The sequence below is a fragment of the Eleutherodactylus coqui genome, chromosome 10 (genome assembly GCF_035609145.1).
Source record: "Eleutherodactylus coqui strain aEleCoq1 chromosome 10, aEleCoq1.hap1, whole genome shotgun sequence".
NCBI lineage: Eukaryota > Metazoa > Chordata > Amphibia > Anura > Eleutherodactylidae > Eleutherodactylus > Eleutherodactylus coqui.
Window position 1 is genome coordinate 28938577 of NC_089846.1, and position 22901 is coordinate 28961477.

Sequence of the window (22901 nt, forward strand, 5' to 3'; positions counted from 1 at the left end):
CTTTTCACCTAAAAAGGTAATCTAGAACTGGCTGCCTATGTCTAAACTACGACGGTCACAAAGGAAAGAGACATCACAGACCATATTACAAGTGTGTCAACCTCTTACATTGGCTTGAATTACATTGACTCTGATTTTTCATAAGGCAAAAATGATACATTATTGCACCATCCAGAAAAAAAATCAAAGTGCACTTTTTTTTCTTCCTTTAACATGGATGCCTATAATGACGGCTGGTCGACTGATGCTATCCACTGGACATCTACTATTTTTAACGGTAAAGTTAAAGGATGACACATCTGTATATCCCAATATGTATTCTCCTCACCTTTTCCTGTGTTTTCATAGAATTGGACATATAAAAAGGGGTCCTTGTGTGTATTTATGTCGCTGTGTGACTATTGATATCTTTAAATCACACAGCATCATTTTTTGGTTGTATAGAGATTTATATACTCTCCTCGTCTCTTTATATAAGAGCACGTATCAGATCATAGACACCAATATTGGATGAACTTTGATAAATCCAAGGTGCACGTATAGGTCCCTATTTATGTGCGAGTTTGTCCGCCAGTAGTATTTTATTAAAAATAAACAAACATTAGTTTTTAAGTTCTTCTTCGGTGATTTGTTTTTGCCAGCTTTAAAGAATTTATTCTGCCTCTGCGATTCCCCTTATCCTGTGTTGTACCATTTGAAAATCTCAATTGGGTCAGGAGGGGTATCATCTATCCTTAGGGAGAGCACCAAGAAGGTGAGTGAGGAAACTTATAAGGCCATCCACGCTCCTCTGGATAATATGCAAAAAGAGAAAGATGGAACAATACCTCTGCAGCGCCATCTATTGGATGGCAACATTCCTTCAAATCAATGCTTGACCCTTTATAAAGGTCTGTAGAGCAATGATTGGGAATTGAAAACCAACCCAGAATCCATGCACAGACAGCTGTTTCGGGGTTTTCGCCTCTTATCAGTGTGCAGTAGGATCCTGGCTTGGCTAGTGAGAAGGGCTGTAGTGGTATTGTTCCATCAGCCCAATTTGCATATTACCCAGGGGAGCATGGATGGCCTTAAAAGTCTCCTCATTCATCTTCTTGGTGCTCTCCCTAAGGAGAGTGGATACCCCTCCCGACCCACATCACAAGCCTCTCACTAGCCATGATTAGTTTGCTTATCGTTCGTTGTTCAGTCTGTGCAGGCATAAAAATCAAAAGGTAATTGGCCCGTGTAAATTGGGAATTGTTTCAACTATGAACGATTGCCATTTACGGTGAATGAAGGCAGTTGGCCGGAAGCAATCTCCATTCACTATCCGATTATCGCTTCTGTGTGAAAGCATAGGTGTAATAATCATTGGGACACTGCAGGGTGCTTCAGTGCCCAAAAATCATCCCGTGTAAAAGGACACTAAACCAATACCTTATCATACAACTATTGTTCGAAATAGTAACTTTGTTCTAAAACATGACTTTTATTGTGTGTCATTCCATTTATAATTACCAATTCAAGTGTTTCAAGCTTCACTAGCCACTCCTAAAAAAAGAGAGAATAAGGGTAAAAGTGATTTATTCAGCTAAGTGTACAATGTATCTACACTGCTAACAGTTAGCCTATATTCACACTAGCGGTTTTTGTTTCTGTTTATCTGTTCCATCATGGAAGCAGATAAAAGAAAGAAAACGCTTTAGGCCTCCCTCACACAGACGTTTTTGTACAGTACGTAGCGCAGCCTTTTCAGCGCTGCGCTAAACACTGTGCAACGCTCTCATTCATTCCAATGGGGCTGTTCACACCGGAGTCAAAAAGCGTTTCCAACGCTGCGCTTTGACAGCGATGCATGTTTTATCTTTGGCTGTTTTCAGCCCGATGTCGCCCATTGAAATGAATGGGCAGCGGTTTCACTGCTGTAGAAAATGCGGTAGCTACACTACCTGAGAGAAAAAAGGCAGCGCTGGTTGTGATTGGTGCAGCCAGCGCTGGTTGTGATTGGCTGAGCTGGCTGTTACTCAGCTGATTCAGCCAATCAGACCAATCTCTTGCTGGGAGGTGGGGAATTCAATCTCCGAAACTAGCAAAAGATGCTTGCTTAACAAGTGCCCGGCAGCCGGCCCGCAGTTCCGAAAACACCGACGGCACCTGCAAGGTGAGTATTGATTTTTTTTTCAGCATCCTTGGCTGTGGCCAAACCGGGCTGAAACAGCAGTAAACGCAGCTTTGAAAAACGCTGCATTTCTGCAAACGCCTGTGTGAGGGAGGCCCAGGTTATTGTGCCCATAGACCTGCACTGAAACTGAAGACCCTCAGTCTTAATATGTCTGTCAATTTTCCTTCTCCATTCCATTTTTAAATCGGAGGCAAATGTGCAGACTGCTAACACTTTTGCTTCCAGGTTAAAAAAAGGAACCAAAATGTATGTATACCAGCGTTTTCAGCACAGCTGATAACGCAGCCAAGGAAGCTGAAAAAAATAAAATCAAATTCTCACCTAGTAGGCGCCGTCCCTGCAGGCTTCCAGGCACTTGTCTGTGCCTGCAGAGCATCTCTTGTTAGTAACGGGTTTTCAAGACCACGCCTCCAGAAAGTGATTGCTCCAATTGGCTGAGCCGCGAGCCATTCATTCATTGAATGGCTTTGATTGATGCGTCCAACGCTGGATGTGATTGGTGCTGGATTAGCCAATCAGAGCAATCTCTTGCTGGAGGCGTGGTCTTCAAACTCTGTCACTAGCAAAATTACTCTGACAAGTGCCCAGAACCCTGGAAAGCAGCGCCAGGGCCCAGACAGTGCCAGCATCAGTGAGTATAACTTTTTTTTTTCTGGTGGTGCACAAATGTTTGCCCAAAAGTTAATTTGCCTTATCATCAGGTCATCTGATTATGCCGACAATCAGCCAATGAAAGAGCAAATGCTGGTTAAGAGGTGGATTGGACCTTTTAGCCTGCATAAAACTGGTCAGCAACAACAGGGAGACATACTGCCGAGTATGGGGGCAACCAATTGTACTAACGGCAGTAACGAGCGTCCATTAATGTGATATTTGTCCATTGTTAGAATGGGATGATTCTCGGTCTGTGTGCTAGAGGGCCCTTAAAAAATATATGTGGGACATGCAAAAGGAACAAAGTCGCCTTCAGACGTACCTGGTCTTTCTTTTCAAGAGAAAGTGCATACTCTTCCGCCATCTTGGCGCGGCTTGCCTGGTACGTCTCATTTTGCTCTTGAAACTTCCTCATTGATGCTGGGACAGAAGCAGCAAGTCACTAACCAGACCATCTCCAACGAGAAGTGCCACACTGAATTATTAAATCTATACATCTCTGATTCATACGGCGAATTGTTGCCAATGTACCGGGTAGGAAAAGAAAGCTCACCCGATCTGCATGACCACAGCTGAAAAGGCCTGATACAGTGAGCGCTCCGTGCGCAGAGAGACAAACCGCCTTACGTGATCTCAACTCTCCGGATCAAATGGCCTTATCAATATTACATGATGAACAATAACAATGGAACGAGTAAGGTCGGCTTCACACAGGCGTATCCGCACATGCAATATGCAGTGAACAAATTGATATAAATGGGATCGTTCACATAAGCGTATTATTCCTGCGCATTTCGGTCGCGCAAAAGGAAGGAAAAACTCATGCTCCATTTGCGCACCACAAGTCAATGGGGATGCACAAATGCGCACGCAATACGCTAGGAGATGAATGACACATTGCATAACTATGCAGGGGAAAAAAACCACATCATGAACTCATTGACAAATTAGCCATTTTAATGGCTGGGAGCATCATTGTTTTTTTTTTTAGCGAGTGCAAAAAAAACAACTATGTTCGTTAGGCAAAAAGGTGGCGCTTATGTGCGCAAATGCGCATACGCTCATGTGAAGCCGGTGGTATATCGGCCAAGGGTTTTGGACCCACTTTTATTACACCTAATCCAGACTTGTATCGCCTTCATTCTAGGACACAGGCCCAATGAATGTGATAAAACCCTGGGTGGGAAAGGATCTGTCTCTCCTGAGTGAACAAATATCGGAATCCCAAAGTATTTGGATACCGATCGGGGCATTTAAAGGGTTAACAGCTGCAATCAGCGTCGGTGCCAATCACAGCTATTGTGGGCGGATGTCAGCTGTCAAAGACAGCCAGCACCCGCCATGTATGGAGAGGGACCGACTTCAGATCCCGTTCCATACAATCTCTGCACTTATAGGATATATATTGTACATCCTATTGGGTCAAGGCGTTAAAGGGCCAGGTAATAAATGTATAATTGCTGGGTGTCCTACAAATGGCCATCTTCGTCAGTCCCCTACACAGTGAATGAAGTGGTAGAACGCATGCATAGTCACTGCTACACTGAAGCGGGAGATTTGAGTCTCCCATTCTCATGATAGCTGACAAACCCCAAATGAAAAAACATTAATGATGGTTGGCCAACCCCTTTACGCAACAACATATGTAGCTGATCTGAGAAAGGTTCGACTTGATGAATGTATTTTTTTAACCTCATTAACTATAGAAATTCCACAAATTTCAGTGCAAAAAAAAAATTAGATAAAATCAAGTAAATTACATAAATTATACATCATGTCATTAACATCACAATGAAACTGGATTACGTGTTAGATGCATATGACAAAATAAAAAAGTGCAAAGAACAGTCATTAAGAATGTAACAGATTAGAGCAGTTTGATGATTAATAAACTTTAAGAGATTGTATGGGATTAGAAGAATGTGTGCTTTCCTCCAGAAATTGTGCCACATCTGTCCATAGGCTACGCTTGGTATTGCAGGTCAGCCATATTCACTTGAGCTGGGTTGAACTGCAATACCAAACACAACCACCGGACAAGGATGGCGCCGTTTCTAGAAAAAAAAAAAAGCAACCCCTTTAAATATAATAAAGGATTTCCATAGTACGCACCAGCCGCATGCAACAAACATGTCTCCCAGGGTTATGTCCATACCTGTATAGGATTAATATAGTAATGTGGAGATGCTACTCTTCTCCTATACAGAGGTGCATCCACTTCTATAAGAAATAAAGCTGGGAGACCACCTAATTATTTGAGCATGCACTGCCAGAATACAGAACCAATTTACAAGAGTTTTCTGGGCAAAAACTATTGATGACCTAACCTGAGGATAGGCCATCAATAGTTAATTGTCAGGGATCGGCAATTAATGGAGGGTCCCAGGCAATTAATGATTGATAACCTATCCTGAGGATACGTCATCAATAGTTTCCGCTTGTGAAACCCATTTAAAGGGGTATTCCAGTGACATTGAGTTATCCCCCATCTGCAGGATAGGTGATAACTAGCTGATCAGTGGGGGTCCGAACACTGGGATCCCTACCGATCACCCAAGTAGGGGCCTGTGTCCCATAGGAGGTTAGCCAAATGGATGGAGAAGCAGCATGCATGCTTGGCTACTGCTCCATTCATTTCATTGACAGCGCCAGAGACTGCCGAGCGCTTGAACTCGGATACTTTTGGCGCTCCTATTGAAATGAATGGAGCGCTGGCCAGGTATATGCGCCGCTGCTCCATTCATTTTGCTAGTCTCTTGCAGGACACGGGACCCCCGTTCTGCTGACGGGTAGTGATCTGACCCCCCCTGATCAGCTAGTTATCTCCTATCCTACTGATGGTGGATAAGTTGATGTCACCAGAATACCCCTTTAAGGAGAATTGAATCCGATCTACAACTTGAATGATGGTGGTCAGAGACAGGACAGGGATAAGGGACAAAGAGACTAAATACGTACAATCCTGGTGCTTTTCTAAAGCAAGCTCAAGTTTTTCTTTCATCCTCTGTAGGTTTCGGACCTGTTCTGCGTAATCTTTGCGGGTGAAGTAGACAAACAGGGTGGAAGAACGAGCAAAGGACAAAAGTGGGAAATGCAAGAAGTGGACAACACAAGACAAAAACAGAAAGAGGAGGAGGGGGAATAAAAAAAGGGAAAATATAAAAAAAAACATGAGTGGGAGAAGGGCAGGGAAAGTCACGCTTCTAACATCACTATTCGGAGGCTCTAAACAGGACCAGACATTTAAAGGAAAACTATCACCAACCTTAGTAAGAACATGCAGCTTCTTAATATACAGCAGGGAACGAAACACAACTGAATACAAATGTACAGGAAAGCATCTCTTTAACTGGTCATCGCTGATCGGGTACAGAGGGTGACAATGAAGACTCCACAATTACCAGTCCAACATGTCAGAACTCATACTGGTGGGTCACCGGGACCCAGCTGATCCGGGGAAGGAGCTGCTCACTTACCTATTGACTGTGGATGTTTGATCACTCAGTGTTTGACTGATGGGCTCACTGATGGCTGACCCTCCATGTGTACAGAACAAGTACACGTCCCCTTTAGAACTCCTTCACACAGGCAACACGATATCATCGTGAGAAAATCGCTGCGATATCAGCAATATGACATTGGTGGTCTGTGTGATATCGCTGCGTTTGCTCACGGCGAAACTGCGATTCTGTATTGCTACAAAGCTGCAAGTGGTGTTACAAAGTTGCAAGTGGTTTTACAAAGTCGAGCGACTTTGTAGCACCACGTGCAAAGATTTTCGTGGAATTGAAATGTAAGCCCTACATCGAAAATAAGCCCTAGTTGCATTAAAAAAAAAAATCACCTCTCCAACTCTGATTACCTGAGCGTCACAGAGCTCAGCCAATCAGAGGCAGCACTTCCCGGAAATGGGGATTTTCTAATCCTGGGCCAGAAGAGATGCTGAAAAACAGTGTCGGGGAACAAAGAGAAAATGCAGCCGAGGAGGACAGCAACAGAGAGGTGATGTAGGTGTATTTCCTGCAGCTAGGGCTTAGTTTAGGGCTAAGTTTAGTTAGGGCTTAGGTTGGGGTTTGACAGTAGGATTTATTACTGTCAAAGTTGCATCGCACCCGCGTTTTCGTGCGGTGCGATGCAACTTTGACAGTTGTCTGGACAGACGCACGGATCAGCAAGATTAAAGAGGAACGTAATGGACGGCTATGCGTTTCAATGCCGAGATGACATCATCTGACAGTCATCTCATGTACTTATGATGTCATGCAAAACCATGTCTTTTTAAAACCTCCTTGTACGTATCTATCAAAGGCCAGATGAAGATGCAATTTCAGCCCTGAAATGCGTAGCCATCCATAAAGTTTCTCCTTAATTTAATAACCCCTGCTTCTGTCCAGCGTGCCGAGAATCCCCATGCTTCTTCTGCTATTTCTTTTGCATGTCCACGAAGGCTTCAGCTGGTCTATTTGAGGGAAGGCCGCAGCTACTGACAGACGTTCTGTGCGTTATGCTTTTACACTGCATTATTTCTTTTTGTCTACTACTGCTCTCTGGCATCAGCCGCTCTGCACAATGGAGTGCCTTTTGTTAATTTCGGTGTGAAAATTAGACCTGTGACCCCCGGAGTGTAGCATAAAATCATCTGAGCAAGTTTTCTGTGGATCATTTTCAGTGTGAATCCACATTAGAAGGGGAAATCAAGCGATCTGAACTTTTAACGAGGCCTGATCATTGGTGCTTGACGGGCCAGGATTTTATATACTGCTAATTTTGTGGGGTTTTCTCATACAGCGTGTGGAAAGTATACAGAGAATGGTATCTATTCTATGATTCTATGGTGTGATTGAAAAAAAATATCTAGCAAAAGGGGATCGTAAACAACTCACTGACAAAAGGGGTCAGAGGGGGATGTCAAGAATCCTACTGAGAAGAAGGCGGTGCGCTGTCAAGCAAATTGTAGCTGCATACAACATTGTTGCTCCAATTAACATGTCTGAGCACATAAGTTGTCGCTCCTTAGCGTGGAAGGACTATAACAGCAGATGACCATGTCCACGCTATTGCAATCTAAGAGAAACAGAAAGGCGACTCCAGTGGGCACAAAATTGGATCACTGAGCAGTGGTCAGATGAATCCAGATTTCTGTTGCACCGTGCTGATGGGAGGTCAGAATTTGGCTCTCATCTGTTCAGAGCATGTCGTACCTCCATTCGAATTGCGGCAATTACGAGAAGCTTCCTGTCCGCATGGGCTAATTGAATAATTTCAACAACTAGTGGAATATATGCTATGACAGGTCTGAAGGCCAAACCCGCTACTAGATGTGTGACTCTAATAAAGCGGCCAAGCAGTATATCAATAGGACTGAACGGGTTATTGGCAAGTCAACTATAAGAAAGACTCTAGCGGCGAGTGGTAGGATTCAAAGTCAGCCCCAGATTGGAATGTTTTCTGCTGGACCTTTCGGGTCTTTATTGCATTATAGTCTCGGCCTATTGGAGGAGCGTTTGCTATTGTGAGCCAGTCTAACCCTGGTGATCGCACACATCCGTGCCACTTTTTTATTCTTACCAGGTCATGAGTCAGAACAAAAAAAAAAAAGAATAAAAAAGCTCGCTCACAGGATCAACTGGGTTCTTGTCTGACAAACCGCCATGAGCCTGACTTACGATGATATATAATCATCAAAGGCTGTTTTCCTTCATTGTTGTAATGTTCTCTCTATAATGGTGGTACCTTATCTTGAAAGAACGAACAAAGATAGCTTATGCTCTATGTAGTGTAAACAACCTGCGGTCTGCAATACTGTTTTGTGTGCCCCCCCCCCCCCCCCTCCCAAACTCCCTGGACACAGACATGCTGGTCTTGAAAGTAATGTTTTAAGGTCCTTTGACACGCAAAGATAATCTGTCAAATGACTGAAAGATTTAGCGATCTATTAATGGCCATTAACACCATCATCTTCATTTGCATGTAAAAGGACCTCCAGGAGCTGTTTGCAAAGCCCAGCATGTGTTTAAACACACGCCCAGCAGTGCAAACAGCTGCATTGTTCTCCTCCTGGCTAGTGTAAACATACGGCTAGGAGAACATCCTGCAGTCTATTGAAAGAGGAGCGAAATACACTCAAATGGAATGCATTTGCTCAGTCTTTTAGCAGCTGAACGATTGACTTTAAGTTAACTAAAATCCATTGTTCAAACGAAACCTGCACGACGCCCACGTTTACATGTACCGATTACCGCTCATTCTCATCTGTTTGGATGAATTTTGAGCGATAACCGTTGCGTGTAAAAGGGCCTTTATGGTAGTACATTGTGCACTGCTCTCCGATTGGTCCGTACTGATTCATGTCAACAGCACTCACCAATCAAAGAGCAGCTATAGTGCACTGAAAGTCTAACACTACCAATGCACTATAGAGATTAGGTAGTCTGAAGAATGCGTTGGCCATATTAAAAGGCAGAAAAAGAGACCCAAAACTGACAAATTGGCCAGACACCGAGAACAACAAGTGCTGGTGATATACCGCCTGCCCTCTCTGGTCCCAGGACAGAATTTTGTTCAAAAACCAGAGGGTTGCTTTAAAGGGGGTTTACCGATTTAAAATTGCTCCATAATCACTCTGTACTTCCTGGTTGCAGCTGACCAGGACATGTGACTGCCGCAGCCAATCACTGGCTACAGAAGGTCATTGCTGTAGTCAGTGATTGGTTGCAGCAGTCACGTGTCCATGTCAGCAACAAACAGGAAGGGCAGAGTAGTTGTGGAGCAAGTTTAAGTTGTGGGAAAAACACTTTCAAGTAATTGACAAGAGGATGACTCAAAGACGTATGTTTACTGGCAACTTGTGTATCCAGAAATAGTACACATGTAAAAGTGGGGACATTTGGGGTTTTCAAAATAATATTTTTCTCAGTTATGATCACAGTGCGCTAAAGCATAAAACCGTATTTCATAACTGAGACTTCAGTGATAAGATTCTGTTTACAAGGGACTAACGATTGCCAGACAGCTACTGAACTGGAGCGTTTCTGCCCCCTTAGACTCCTGGCGGGGAGAAGTTACTGGCGTGTGATTTTTAATTACAAGTGGATCTGTATCAGCTCTGCCTTCAGGAATATCTTCACTTCACTCTTCACTTTTCAGATGTTGAAAATGTCATTAAAGAGTAATTTATGCGATACCATTGTGTGACACAGATGACTACCTGATAATTTGGCTTCCAGCCTGCGGATTTGCTCATTCCTCCTGGAAATTTGAGAAGGCAAATCCTCACGGGAGCTGCTGCCATCTGAGGCCTGGAAAATTAGAATCAAATATGAGAGATAAGCATAATAAAATAAAAGGGGGTCAGTTTCAGACAGTTGTAATAACACATTTTAATGTCCGTATTATGGCGGTAAGACCCAGACACCGACCCCACATGCACATTTCCAATGAGCCAAACATAGCTATCATCGAGCAGATGGGAGGATTTTAGGTGTTACTTCTGCAATATGGGTGTTAAGGCTCATTTACACATGATTATCGCTCAAAATTCGTTCAAACGACCGAAAATGAGCGATAATCGTTACATGTAAATGCTGCCATTGTGCACTTTTCGTCTGAACGATGATTTTAAGGTGAACTTCAAATCCGACATTCAGCTGCAGAGATAAAGTGTCTCTCCAGGGAGTTGGGAGATTACATTGTAACCAGCTGGCAGCCCCAAGGAGAACAATGCAGCTGTGAGCATGGCTGAGAGTGGGATTAAATCACACGCTGGGCTCTGCAAACAGCTCCTTGAGGCCCTTTTACGTGCAAATGAAGACGATAAAGTGTTAATGGACATTAGTGGCCATTAACACTTTATACAAAAAGATCGCTAAAACTTTCAATTGTTTGAAAAATTATCTTTGCGTGTAAATGGGCCTTAACACTTATTTTACCTCCATATGCATCTGAGTGACCTGCAGCAAAATCTTTGACTTCTTACTTCAAAATACACCAAATAACCACCTTATTAGAGCCCCTGGCCCTTTCATGATTGGAGCTTCCTTGTATGCAAATTATCCCTGTTACCCCGGAGTGCAGCATAAAATCAAGTGATAAGTTTTTTATGGATCAGTTTCAGTGTCAATCAACATTAGAACGTGAAAGTCCAGCGATCTGAGCGACTTCCATCAATGCCTGGTCACCGGCGCTAGACTGCCATGGCCAGGATTTCATACACTGCCAACATTATGGAGTTTTCTCATGCAGCAGTCTGGAGAATGGTGTGATCAAGGAAAAGAAATGGTATAATGTGGAAAGAAATAATTGGGCTAACTTGGTCTTCTTGGGATAATAATTGGGCTGACTTGGCTAACTTGGTCGTCCATTAGAGGCTTTGAGGGAGTCCGAAATTAGACTTTTTCCTGATGTATCAAACCATAACCTGCCAAGGAGGAGAATGTGGAGTCCTCTCCTGGACAAGATTAGAGATGCGAGGGCCACGTATAGGTGCGGCCGCACCTTGTATGTGATTGTACGAAAAGACAATGCGTTTTTCTATCTCAGGAAATATTCTCATCTGGGTGGACTGTTTACCTTTCCTGGGATCCTCCCAATCCAAGTACCTAACTGGCTGCTGGTTGATAGGATTCCTCCAAGGTTGTCCAGTTGTAAACTATGGATGGACCATCCTCTGCGTAGGTCATCAAAAGTTCTTTGCCAGAAGTCTGTTGCGGTCTACAAATATCTGAAGGGCTGTCACAGTGCAGAGGGATCAGCCCTATTCTCATTTGCACAAGGAAAGACTAGAAGCAATGGGATGAAACTGAAAGGGAGGAGACACAGATTAGATATTAGACAGTGAGGGTGATCAATGAGTGCAACAGGTTGCCACGGGAGGTGGGGAGTTCTCCTTCAATGGAAGTGTTCAAACAAAGGCTGGACAGACATCTGTCTGGGATGCTTTAGTGAATCCTGCACTAAGCAGGGGGCTGGATCCGATGACCCTGGAGGTCCCTTCCAACTCTACCATTCTATGCAAGGAACCCTACAACGTGCTGGAAAACGGGACCCTCAGGAACCTGGCGATCCTCCACAGCGCCCTACTGCTCCACTGCTAGTGAATCTCTCAGCGGATTTCTCCATGGAAGCTTAACTTCAGGTCCATTTAGTTGGAATCTGTTGAACTTGTGTTCTTCTCATCCAAGCTGAGAAATGGCAGGAGGTTTTATTCTCTACGTTGGGCTCCCATGTTAAAGGCTTCTACCTCATTGGGTTTTTTGCCTTCCTCTGGATCAACATTGGGGGGGTGGGTAATAGGCTGAACTGGATGGACGTGTCTTTTTTCAGCCTTACTTACTATGTTCTTATCTGTACGCCTGTTCAGGGCATATATGAAGATTAATATCGGAACTGCCAGGATGGGTTATAACAGCAGACAACTAATTCCAGCGCCATTGCTGTCTAAGAGAAACAGACAGGGCAGACTCCAGTGGGAAAAAGAGCGCAAAAACGGTATCACTGAGCAGCGGAAAACCATCACCAGGTCAGATGAATCCAGATTTCTGCTGCACCGTGCTGATGGACGGTCAGAATTTGGCACAAGCAGCATAAATGGATGAACCCTTCCTGTCAGGTATCATTAGTTCAGGCTGTGGAGGTGGAGTAATGGTGTGGAGAATGTTTCTGGGTACTCTGATACCTGTGCATAGACGTCATGACGAATTTCGGCAGTTCTATAGGCCAAAGCACTACTAGATGGATGTCTCGTATGAAGTAGCTATTCAATGCACATTATAAAAGGCGTCTTAAAAGGAATATTCAGACTATAGACATTTACGCCACTTCTGAAGGACATGCCTAAATACCAACGCTGACCTCCGTTCGGTATACCGCAGACACTGTATTTAGGAGAAGACAAACTGGAGAAGTCTGTGCGAATGAGCCCCTCATTAACCCTTTCCAATCCACTGTCTGACCTCTGAAGACATTATGATTTAAGGCTGTACAGCTCCGATGTTGGAAGACGTCCGTCGGGGTTCTCTTACTGTATATTGCCAGCCTCTCTGCTGTCGGAGCCTATCCAATGTGTCATCTCATGCAGTACTGGCTTTAGCCAGCAGATAGCGCCGTTGTATAACAGCAGATGAACAGTAAGCCACCTAGGAAAACCAGGATACAAATTGGATTGGAAAGGGTAAACGGGCTGCACTCATATTCCAGAAGACCAAGTTTCAGATATTTAGGGCACATCCTATGCTATAAATGTTTGTAGTCGGAATACTTCTTTCCATGTCCCCAAAGGGTTAATATTAGAGATGGGCGAGCATGCTCGGTTAGGACAATTACTCGATTGAGCATCGCTTTTTTTCGAGTAACTGCCAACTCGGGCGAAAAGATTCGGGGGGGCGCCGGGGGTGGGAGAGAGTTCCCCCCTGCTATCCCCCGCTCCACGACGCCGCCCCCGAATCTTTTTGCCAGATTAGGCAGTTACTCGAAAAAAGCGATGCTCGATCGAGTAATTGTCCTAAACGAGCATGCTCGCTCATCTCTAGTTAATATCCCCCGCCACTTACAAAGTCATCTCCAGAATCGGCCCCAACAGACGTGATGGACTCCTTGCTGATGGAGCGAGGGATACGAGCAGCACCCCCAGGCCGCGGCGCTATGGCCGCCTCCTCCGCAAGTTTTTTCTTAAGCTTGGTGAACATTGTCCTCTCGTCTGCTTCTCGCTTCCCAGCGGAGACGGACGAGAATCAAAGACAAGGCGCACTCCGATTCAGTCAGGAGCTCCGGAAGGCGTGCGCTTCACAAAGGAGTGCGGGGCCTCAGATCTCAGCATCCACCTTCACTTCCATTCTGCAGCTGCAGAGAGCGATTAATCCTATAAATACAGAAAGCAAAAGTCAAAACGCTAAAAGCGGCTGCAGATTTCAGAGAAATACCAATTATATTAGCAAAAATAATAATCCCCTGCTGGAAGCGAAGCACGGAGCGCAACATCAGGGCGCTCTGAACGTGAAGGGGCGGCGGCGCTAGAAGAATGGAAATGGACCGAAATAAGTGCAGACCCACCTGCCAAACACATTGACTTCTACGGATTCTATATATAACATATATGTCCAAGCTAAAACTTTCAGGAATCGGCTTAACACATAAGAGGGAAGCTTTTTTGCTGTTGGCAACGACTCATATACATGGCGGAGCCTGTATGGAAACGCATGGGGACTGTATGGCTCTGACAGGCGTAATATATATATGGGATCATGCCACCATATTTCTTGGGGTTTGTACAGAATGGCTAGAAAAATCTTCCATATGAACCAGCAGTCATAGGGAGACAGTTATGGTTGGTCGCCAGAAGTCTGTTACAAGGACCCCCACCAATCAGCTATTCTCTGGGCTAGTATGCTCATGCACCAAGCTGATAGGAGGCAGACAGCTCTATTCTCACAGCAATGGCCAGACTTGGTATTACACCTATGCATTTCAATGGGAATTCGGCCTGCAATACCAAGCCTGGCCACTGCAGTGGGAACGGAGCTGTCTGCTTCCTACGGAAATCAGCTCAGTGTATGAGTGCACCGACCCAGAAAACAACTGGATGACTGACCCGTGCCAATCTACTACTGATGGGATATTCTGAGGATAGTCAATCAATAGTATGCAACTGGACTACCCCTTTAAGCCCCATACACTTGTGATATGGTAAAATCAGGCTACAGATGCCCTTTTTGAACATGTTCATACACCGTGTTTTGTCGTGGGTTCAACATGGATTCCGCAGCAAATTTCTAAGCCATTACTGGCAGTGGGAATCCGCGCAGTAGTCTGTACGACGCAGATTTTTTCGTATGCGCAGTTCTGCTGAGAATGTCTGCCGCGGCTTTTAGAAGCAAAATCCATATGGAAAAATCCGCTTCCGCCTTGTGAACATGCCCTAAGGGGCTGTATACGAATGTCGTCAGAGCCGGCCAAGTGTCTAACGCGTATGGATATCAACATGCCCCCCCCTTTTGTTCTCAAGGGAGATAAGCGGCTGCCAGAGGTGCTTGTAGTGACCCATTCCCCCTTCTCTTTATTGAAAAGGGTCAGGAGGGGTGTCGTCAATCCTTAAGGAGAGCGCCCAAAAAGTTTGTGTAGACACCTAGGTGGGGAGGGGAACACCAAGAAGCGGTGTGAGAAGACACTTATAAGACGACCATAGTTGCTCCTCTGGGTAATTTATGCAAATAAGGAAGATGAAACAATACCTCAGCAGCGCCACCTATTGAAAGCACATGCACATTCAATCAAGCCTGTATAGAAGAAGGAACAGCAATCAGTCACACATTAATATGCCCTGTCACCTAAGTTTAGACCTTTATATTGTGCTGTTCCTCTATTACTCCTCCTGGATACATGACTATGACGACTACTGGATGATAAACGATCACCTTTATCAATGGGACGCGTGCAAACACAGCCGGTACTAACAGTGTCAGACCACGGAGGGGCATGAATGGGAGTGCCCCACTGTCAATTAACCTATCCATTTCCAGGAGGCGCAACGGAGTAACGGCACTATGTGGCGTTCTAACAAAAGACGCACCAAACTGTGATTTCATTCAGCTTTACGATTTTCATATTTGCTGAGGAAACGCCGCAGATCGTAATGGCGGGATTCATTCACTGCAAAGAGTGTCGCGAAAATGCACATACGGATTTTGGTGCAGATAGACGCCGCAACGCGTGATCACACCCCGGCGAGGAATTTATCTACGAGAGAGTGCTATCACCAACAATCTGGTTTCAACACAGAACTCGCACAAAAATATCAGAGGTGCCGATACGTCCCCTAATGCGGTCAGCGTCCGAAACGGACAGAATTCGCACGGAAGACGAGCCAATCATTTGAATGGGTTCATTCACACGGCGGTCTTAGTTTGAAGAATCGCCGCATGTCCTATTTTGGTACGAGTCTTGCACAAGAATGGAGTATGTAACGGGCGGGGTCCCACACGGCACACAAATGAGGCGCTGCGCCATTTAAGCTGCACCGGACGTAACTCGCTTTCGGACATGCGAATACGGCCTCGCGCTAAATAGTTATTAAAAAGAGTTCATAATATGGAGGCCAGGCATCGGGCAAGAAAAACCTTCATGCGCCGCCGTATAAAATCGGGGGCGAACGCAGGCGGAGTACGAATGGCGGTTTACGAATCCCTTCACTGGACTTCTATACATGTCAGCATGCACACGGCACGTGGAGGCGGCCGGCGCGGCATCAGCCGGCTTTATAGGGGAGCAAATAGTCACTTGATAGAGCGACTGTAAGGCCGCGCTCACAGGACAGTATCAGAATTGCGTATTACGCCGGCTTGTGCGATACGTGGTACCTCGCCGGCAATCAATTGCCTTATGCAGTTCCGCTCACATTAGGCTGTTGGAATTGCGCAATCTGCAAGTGCAGAATAGAGCGCAGCATGTTCTGTAGTGCCGCGCATATACGCGAGCTCGAGACCATTGTCCTCTAATGCTGCGTACATACCCGCAGGCCGTACGCAATTATATTGCGCAGGGGCTGCGGTTATACGCTTCATCGCTAAGCAACGGCACAGGAAATGTAAACAACAACAAAAATAGGTTTACTGCGCATGACTGCCTGTGTGAGAACTTGGTCATGCGCAGTACGAGCTCGCCGCCGTACGCAGGGTCACGGCCGGGTTCACAGCTGTAAACCGCTGCGGGAAACCCGCGGTGTTTTACGCTTACAGCCGTGTGATCCCCGCCTAGGAGACGGTTGTTTTGTGTAAACACGGCCACCAATTGGGTGACGAGCAGGAACTTGTTCGCTAGTCGCTGTAGTTCGGCTCACCTAAAAGTAGTTGCCGGTTGATTAATTATGGTCGGTGTAAACAGGTCATCGGCGTCGCTCAACGACCGTCCAACAGCTTTGCGGGGAGGTGTGCGCAATTGTTTGGATTGGCTTTCGCCTTTTTTGGAACATTTTGCCCTCCTACTGAAGGCTGAACACAAATACGCGCGAGTGACCCCCGACTGAACAGTCCCCGCTGGTCTTCGCCTTTACGACCTTTGGCAAGTTTCGGATTTCGATGGACGACTCGCCGCGAAGACCACTTGGAGGTATTTATGTGCGCCCAGCAACCAATGAGCGTGCATGGGGGCGGGGGCAAAATTGCAAATCCACGCGTCTAAATCAGCCGTGCGAACTATTTTTTGGACCCGCGTTACTCCTAACAACCGATTACTAAATTGCGCAACCACTCTGCAAAAAAAACAAACAAACACGCAAACAACAGTTGTTTGTACGCTTTAGCGGCTCTTTTGCGCACCTATACAGTCGATAGTGGTCCCGTGTATGGCGAGTCGGAGCGTACGCCTGGGTGCACACGGCGTATACGTGCTTCAGGTGTGACGGTAAAATCGGACGCGTTCAAACCGCGGAAAAGTATTTGCCTGCGAATGGAGCGGTAGAACACATCAGGCGTCTCTGACGCCATTGTGCTGGGTAACCACCGACTGACCGTGCGGGGCGGAGAAATAAAAGTAGCATGGAGTTCAGGACCCTGGGAAAGCTGGGTGACATCTCCTATACTGGGAACTGCTGGAGAGAATACAATATGGAGACTCCAGAAGTGGGGAGTAAAAGCAGAGCGAGGGAGAGCAGAGTACAGGCTGCCCCTGTCAGCTGATCTCCGACTGCCCACACTAGCCATAAGTGACGTCATCTCTCACGACCCCCTCCAGCCGCATTACGTCATAGGACTTACTTGCCGGGTCTCCGTCTCTCCTCTGCTCTCCCGAAGATGTGGCCGGTGACGTCACCACAGCGCCTGGGTCAGGTGAGGCGCCTCCTCATTGGCTAACTGAGCAGGAGGAGGAAGGCTGCAATTTGATTGGCTGCAGCGTGAACGTGACGTGAGGCTCTCCAGACATGCGCAGTAGAGCCGCTGCTGAATTGTGTCGATTGCATATGTCTATATTCCACAACACTTCTGCTCGATTCACAACCTGATTGGTTGTTTGGGTTGAATTCCAGCAACCTGATTGGTGATTTGGGTTGGCTGCTGATTCACGGTGATTGGATGTTTGGGTTGGCTGATTCACGGTGATTGGTTGGTTTGGTTGGCTGATTCACAGTGATTGGTTGTTTGGGTTGAATCGAGCAGAAGTGTTGTGGAATATAAATATATGCGTGCGGATTGGGCCGTCAGGGCATGATGGGAAATGTAGTTCCTCTTTGGTCTCCATGCACATGTATAGAAAATAGAAGTGAGACACAATACCGCCCTTCATGAGAAAAGTGACAATAGGACAATAAATAGGTTTTCTCTAGTAGAAATGTATTAATGTGATTGGGCTTACGTAGTTGTAAGGGTGGCCACGCATGAGCGTATACGCAAAAACGCTCACCGCAGTATAACGTATTTGCGCTGTGGACGAGGTAGATTTGCGGAAGATCTCTCTCTCCCCCATGCTCACCCCCGATACCCCGAATCTTTTCGGACGAGCAGGCATGTACTCGAAAACGGCGATACTCGCCCGCTCATCTCTAGTTGTGATCGATTTGTTTAGCCTGCACAGATTCGGCGCACATACATTTTGCGCACACAAACGCTGTTGTGTGAAGTCCCCCTCAGACCGCTTTCGGATAAGCATATTGTAGCATGCCCGTAATTCAGATAATGCAACTCTACCTCCTCAGTCTATCATCACTATTTGTCTCCATATTTACTGCCCTTGGTTGTATTTTCTACTGGGCAAATACGGATGCGAATTGACCCAATGGAACATAATGCGAATACAGAGGCCAAAATGGTCAAAAATAGGTCATAATGTGTTTATAGGAAATGGATGTGAAAAATAAAGCCATTTAAATGGATACATAGATTAGGCAAAACATGGACAAGATATGGAGGTAAAATATGCTCGTCTGTAAGTGGCTAAATACAGCGTTAGCCGGCCTTGGGGCTCCTCCACCACAATACTAGAACCAAGCTCATAACATAAATACAGCACCAGAACCAGGCTCACTACAGACACTAGAAACAAGACCATAACATAAATACAGCACCAGAACCAGGCTCAGTACAGATACAATACTAGAACCAAGCCCATAACATAAATACAGCGTAAGCCGGCCTTGGGGCTCCTCCACTAGATTTTTTTTTTTTTACAAAATTCAAAAGAGGGCTAAAAACAAGTAGTTTCCAACAGTGGTGGTTTTGGATTAGATGGCACGACCCCTAAAACAATTATATATATTGCACTGATAAGCAGTCTGCCTGTATTCTGCTGGTGCAGAAAGCAGCATACCCACGAGCACCAAGCCTATAACATAAATACAGCACCAGAACCGATCTTAGTACAGATACAATACTAGAACCAAGCTCATAACTTAAATACAGCACCAGAACCAGGCTCACTACAGAAACAATACTAGAACCAACCTCATAACATAAATACAGCACCAGAAACGGGCCCAGTACAGATTCAATAGTAGAACCAAGACTATAACATAAATACAGCAGCAGAACAGGCTCAGTACAGATACAATACTAGAACCAAGCTCATAACAAATACAGACCAGAACCAGGCTCACTACAGATACAATACTAGAACCAAGCCCATAACATAAATACAGCACCAGAACCAGGGTCACTACAGACACTAGAACCAAGCCCATAAGATAAATACAGCAGTAGAACCAGGCTCAGTACATATACATTACTAGAACCAAGTTCATATCATAAATACAGCACCAGAACCAGGCTCAGTACAAATACAACACTAGAACCAAGACTATAACATAAATACAGCAGCAGAACAGGCTCAGTACAGATACAATACTAGAACCAAGCTCATAACAAATACAGACCAGAACCAGGCTCACTACAGATACAATACTAGAACCAAGCCCATAACATAAATACAGCAGTAGAACCAGGCTCAGTACATATACAATACTAGAACCAAGTTCATAACATAAATACAGCACCAGAACCAGGCTTACTTCAGACACTAGAACCAACCCCATAACATAAATACAGCAAATACTAGAACCAAGCCTATAACATAAATACAGCAGCAGAACCAGGTTCACTACAGATACAATACCAGAACCAAGCCCATAACATAAATACAGTAGCAGAACCAGGCTCAGTACAAATACAATACTAGAACCAAGCCCATAACATAAATACAGCACCAGAACCAGGCTTACTTCAGACACTAGAACCAATCCCATAACATAAATACAGCAGTAGAACCAGGCTCAGTACATTACTAGAACCAAGTTCATAACATAAATACCGCAGCAGAACCAGGCTCAGTACAGATACAATACTAGAACCAAGCCCATAACATAAATACAGCAGCAGAACCAGGTTCACTAAAGATACAATATTAGAACCAAGCTCATAACATAAATATAGCAGCAGAACTACTGATTGAGAGGATGATTCATGTATTGTAGCTCCACAAGATGCTGCCACTCGGAGGAAGATCATCTGGCCAGGCAGACCTACGTGGAGTGATTGTTCCCAGCCTACGACAGCCCGACACCCTAATGTAACCGCACGGGTTGCACATAGCGAAGTCCACCCATCATTTCTAAGATATAATCACATTCTTAACTGCACTATTCATCCCCATCACAATATAATCACATTTAGTAATGCAGACAATTCACTTCTCCCACCAAGCATCATCCATGCCATGTGTGGGGCTCATTGACCCCTCGCCACCCCAACAGCATCTATTTGCAGGACTCATTTTCTTAACACCCCACCCCAAGCAGCAGCCATATAATTTGCCAGCGCTCCCCCAACAGATGCGATGTGCAGGGCTCACTTTCTTCTTTCCTAACCTCCAAGCAAGCAACGCAATGTAATTTGGCAACCCACCCACACAGGTATTCAATAAATTTCTTTGCCAGCCAGCGCACTCATTTGCCCCCTTGGTAATCAATTTCTTCTCACTGCTTGCAGCTTCTCTCCTTCTGCTCCTTTTTGGCAAGACAGGCATCATGACTGCGTCGTGGGTGGTGTTTCGGTTCAGTGCGTTCTCATTTCCTGGGCCCAGCTCCTACTGGATGGCAGCATCGGGGAGGGTAGTGCGACTGTGGAGCGACTATTTCCAATTTCTAAATGTTGTGGCACCCTGAACAGGTTCTCACAACATTGTGGGGAGCTGCAGCACTCCGGTTGGGAATCACTAGTCTAATAGACAGTGCAGACTTTGACTAGAAAGTCTTTAGATGCACCAGATTTATCACAGCGGTTCTGCTGAATGATAAAGCTGTTGAATTTTAAAATGGTCAAGTCTAACTTTATACCAGCTGATAGTTGGGTTAACTTTCTGGCAAAAATCGTGACAAAATGTCACAATTTGGTGCATTTATGTCACTGCCTCTTTATAGAATCATAGAATGGTAGAGTCAGAAGGGACCTCCGGGGTCTTCGGGCCCAACCCCCTGCTCAATGCAGAATCACTAAATCATCCTAGACAGATGTCTGTCCAGCCTTTGTTTGAACACTTCCATTGAAGGAGAACTCACCACCTCCCGTGGCAACCTGTTCCACTCATTGATTAACCTCGCTGTCTAATATCTGATTTGTGTCTCCTCCCTTTCAGTTTCATCCCATTGCTTCTGGTTTTTCCTTGTGCAAATGAGAATAGGGCTGATCCCTCTGCACTGACTGCCCTTCAGATATTTGTAGACCGCTATTAAGTCTCCTCTCAGCCTTCTTTTTTGCAAGCTGAACATTCCCAGATCCTTTCACCGTTCCTCATAGGACATGATTTGCAGACCGCTCACCATCTTGCTAACTATTCTCTGAACTTGCTCCAGTTTGTCTGTCTTTTTTAAAGTGGGGTGCCCAGAACTAGACACAGTATCCAGATAAGGTCTGACTAAGGAAGAGTAGAGGGGAAGGATTAATTCACAAGATCTAGACTCTATGCTTCTCTTAATACAGGCTAGAATTGTATTTGCCTTTTTGGCTGCTGCATCACATTGTTGACTCATGTTCAGTCTCTGATCTATTAGTATACCCAAGCCTTTTTCACAGGTGCTGCTTAACTCTTTCAGTAAAGCAATGCCCCTTTGTCAGACGTGCAGAAAAAAAAGATGGCCAGAAGTGTCTAAAACACATTACAAATGCACTGCAAAGTACTTTAGACAGTTTTTGCTGCAAATTGTGCAAGAAAAGTGTCAAATTCTCAATAGACTACATAAGAGGTGGTATAAAGAGAGCAAGAGTCGAACATAAGCCAAAGCTAGTGCAGTCCAGGCACCAATGTGATAAATGTAGCCTGGTTTAATCGCATGTTCCAATTAAGCTTCCATCCATCGGCTAGGAGAAAGTTCAGATCGGTGGAGATCCGACCGCTAAGCCCTACAGTGATCACCAGAAAGAAGGTCCTAAAGTTCCCCGAATGGAAGTATGAGCAGCAACACGTCATCACTCCATACATTTCAATGGGATTGCCAGCAATAGGAAAGTCTTTAATCGCAGGATAAAGTGACATGCTGTGAATTTAAAATCCGCACCACAGGTCACTTTATGCTGCAGGTTTAGTTTTTGCATGGCCTGTCAATGAGACTGCCTGTAGTCTAAAATCTGCAGCAATGCCACTGCATGTTAACATCCTGTTGGATTCCTCTATGTCAGGGGTGTCAAACTCATTTTCACCGAGGGCCACATCAGGCTTATGGTAACCTTCAAAGGGCCGACTGTAAGGCCGCCTGCAGACGGCCGGGTTGGATCCCGCTGTGAGAATTCTCGCAGCGGTACCCGACCCTAGCCCCTGCAGGAGCCAGCGTGGCACTCACCTGCTCCCGCGGCTCCAGCTCTATAATGTGCCGACTGCCCCGCACAGAAATAGAGCATGCCGTGATTTGTTTTCCATGCGAGATTTCGCGTAGACAAATCGCAGCTGTCTGCCTAGGATTACGTTTTCTAACGCAATCCTATGGCAGCTTCCACGGGCGGAAATTCTGCGGGAAATCCCGCCGCGGAATTTCCGCCCGTGTGCAGACGGCCTAAGACAGTACAGTAAGGGCCTGTTCACACAAGCGTATTTGCGTACATAATATGCAGTGAAC

At 45.4% G+C, this 22901-nt stretch overlaps 1 protein-coding gene across 5 annotated transcripts in view; it reads right to left on the reverse strand.

Moving 5' to 3' along the window:
• GOLGA1 (golgin A1) overlaps positions 1-17641 on the reverse strand; it is a 66143-nt gene extending 48502 nt beyond the window's left edge. The window contains exons 1-7 of one of the 5 annotated variants that reach the window (XM_066580744.1): positions 17563-17598; positions 15043-15087; positions 13366-13673; positions 10026-10116; positions 5777-5851; positions 3141-3238; positions 1501-1533 (exon numbers count right to left, since the gene is read on the reverse strand). In XM_066580744.1, the coding sequence (XP_066436841.1) occupies positions 1501-1533; positions 3141-3238; positions 5777-5851; positions 10026-10116; positions 13366-13500 (432 nt within the window). In that variant the 5' untranslated portion in view covers positions 13501-13673; positions 15043-15087; positions 17563-17598. Of the gene's footprint in view, positions 1-1500; positions 1534-3140; positions 3239-5776; positions 5852-10025; positions 10117-13365; positions 13674-15042; positions 15088-17562 lie in introns of all 5 variants that reach the window. The other 4 variants (XM_066580743.1, XM_066580746.1, XM_066580745.1 and 1 more) reach the window with 4 other exon arrangements.
• Between the last annotated feature and the right edge of the window lie 5260 nt (positions 17642-22901).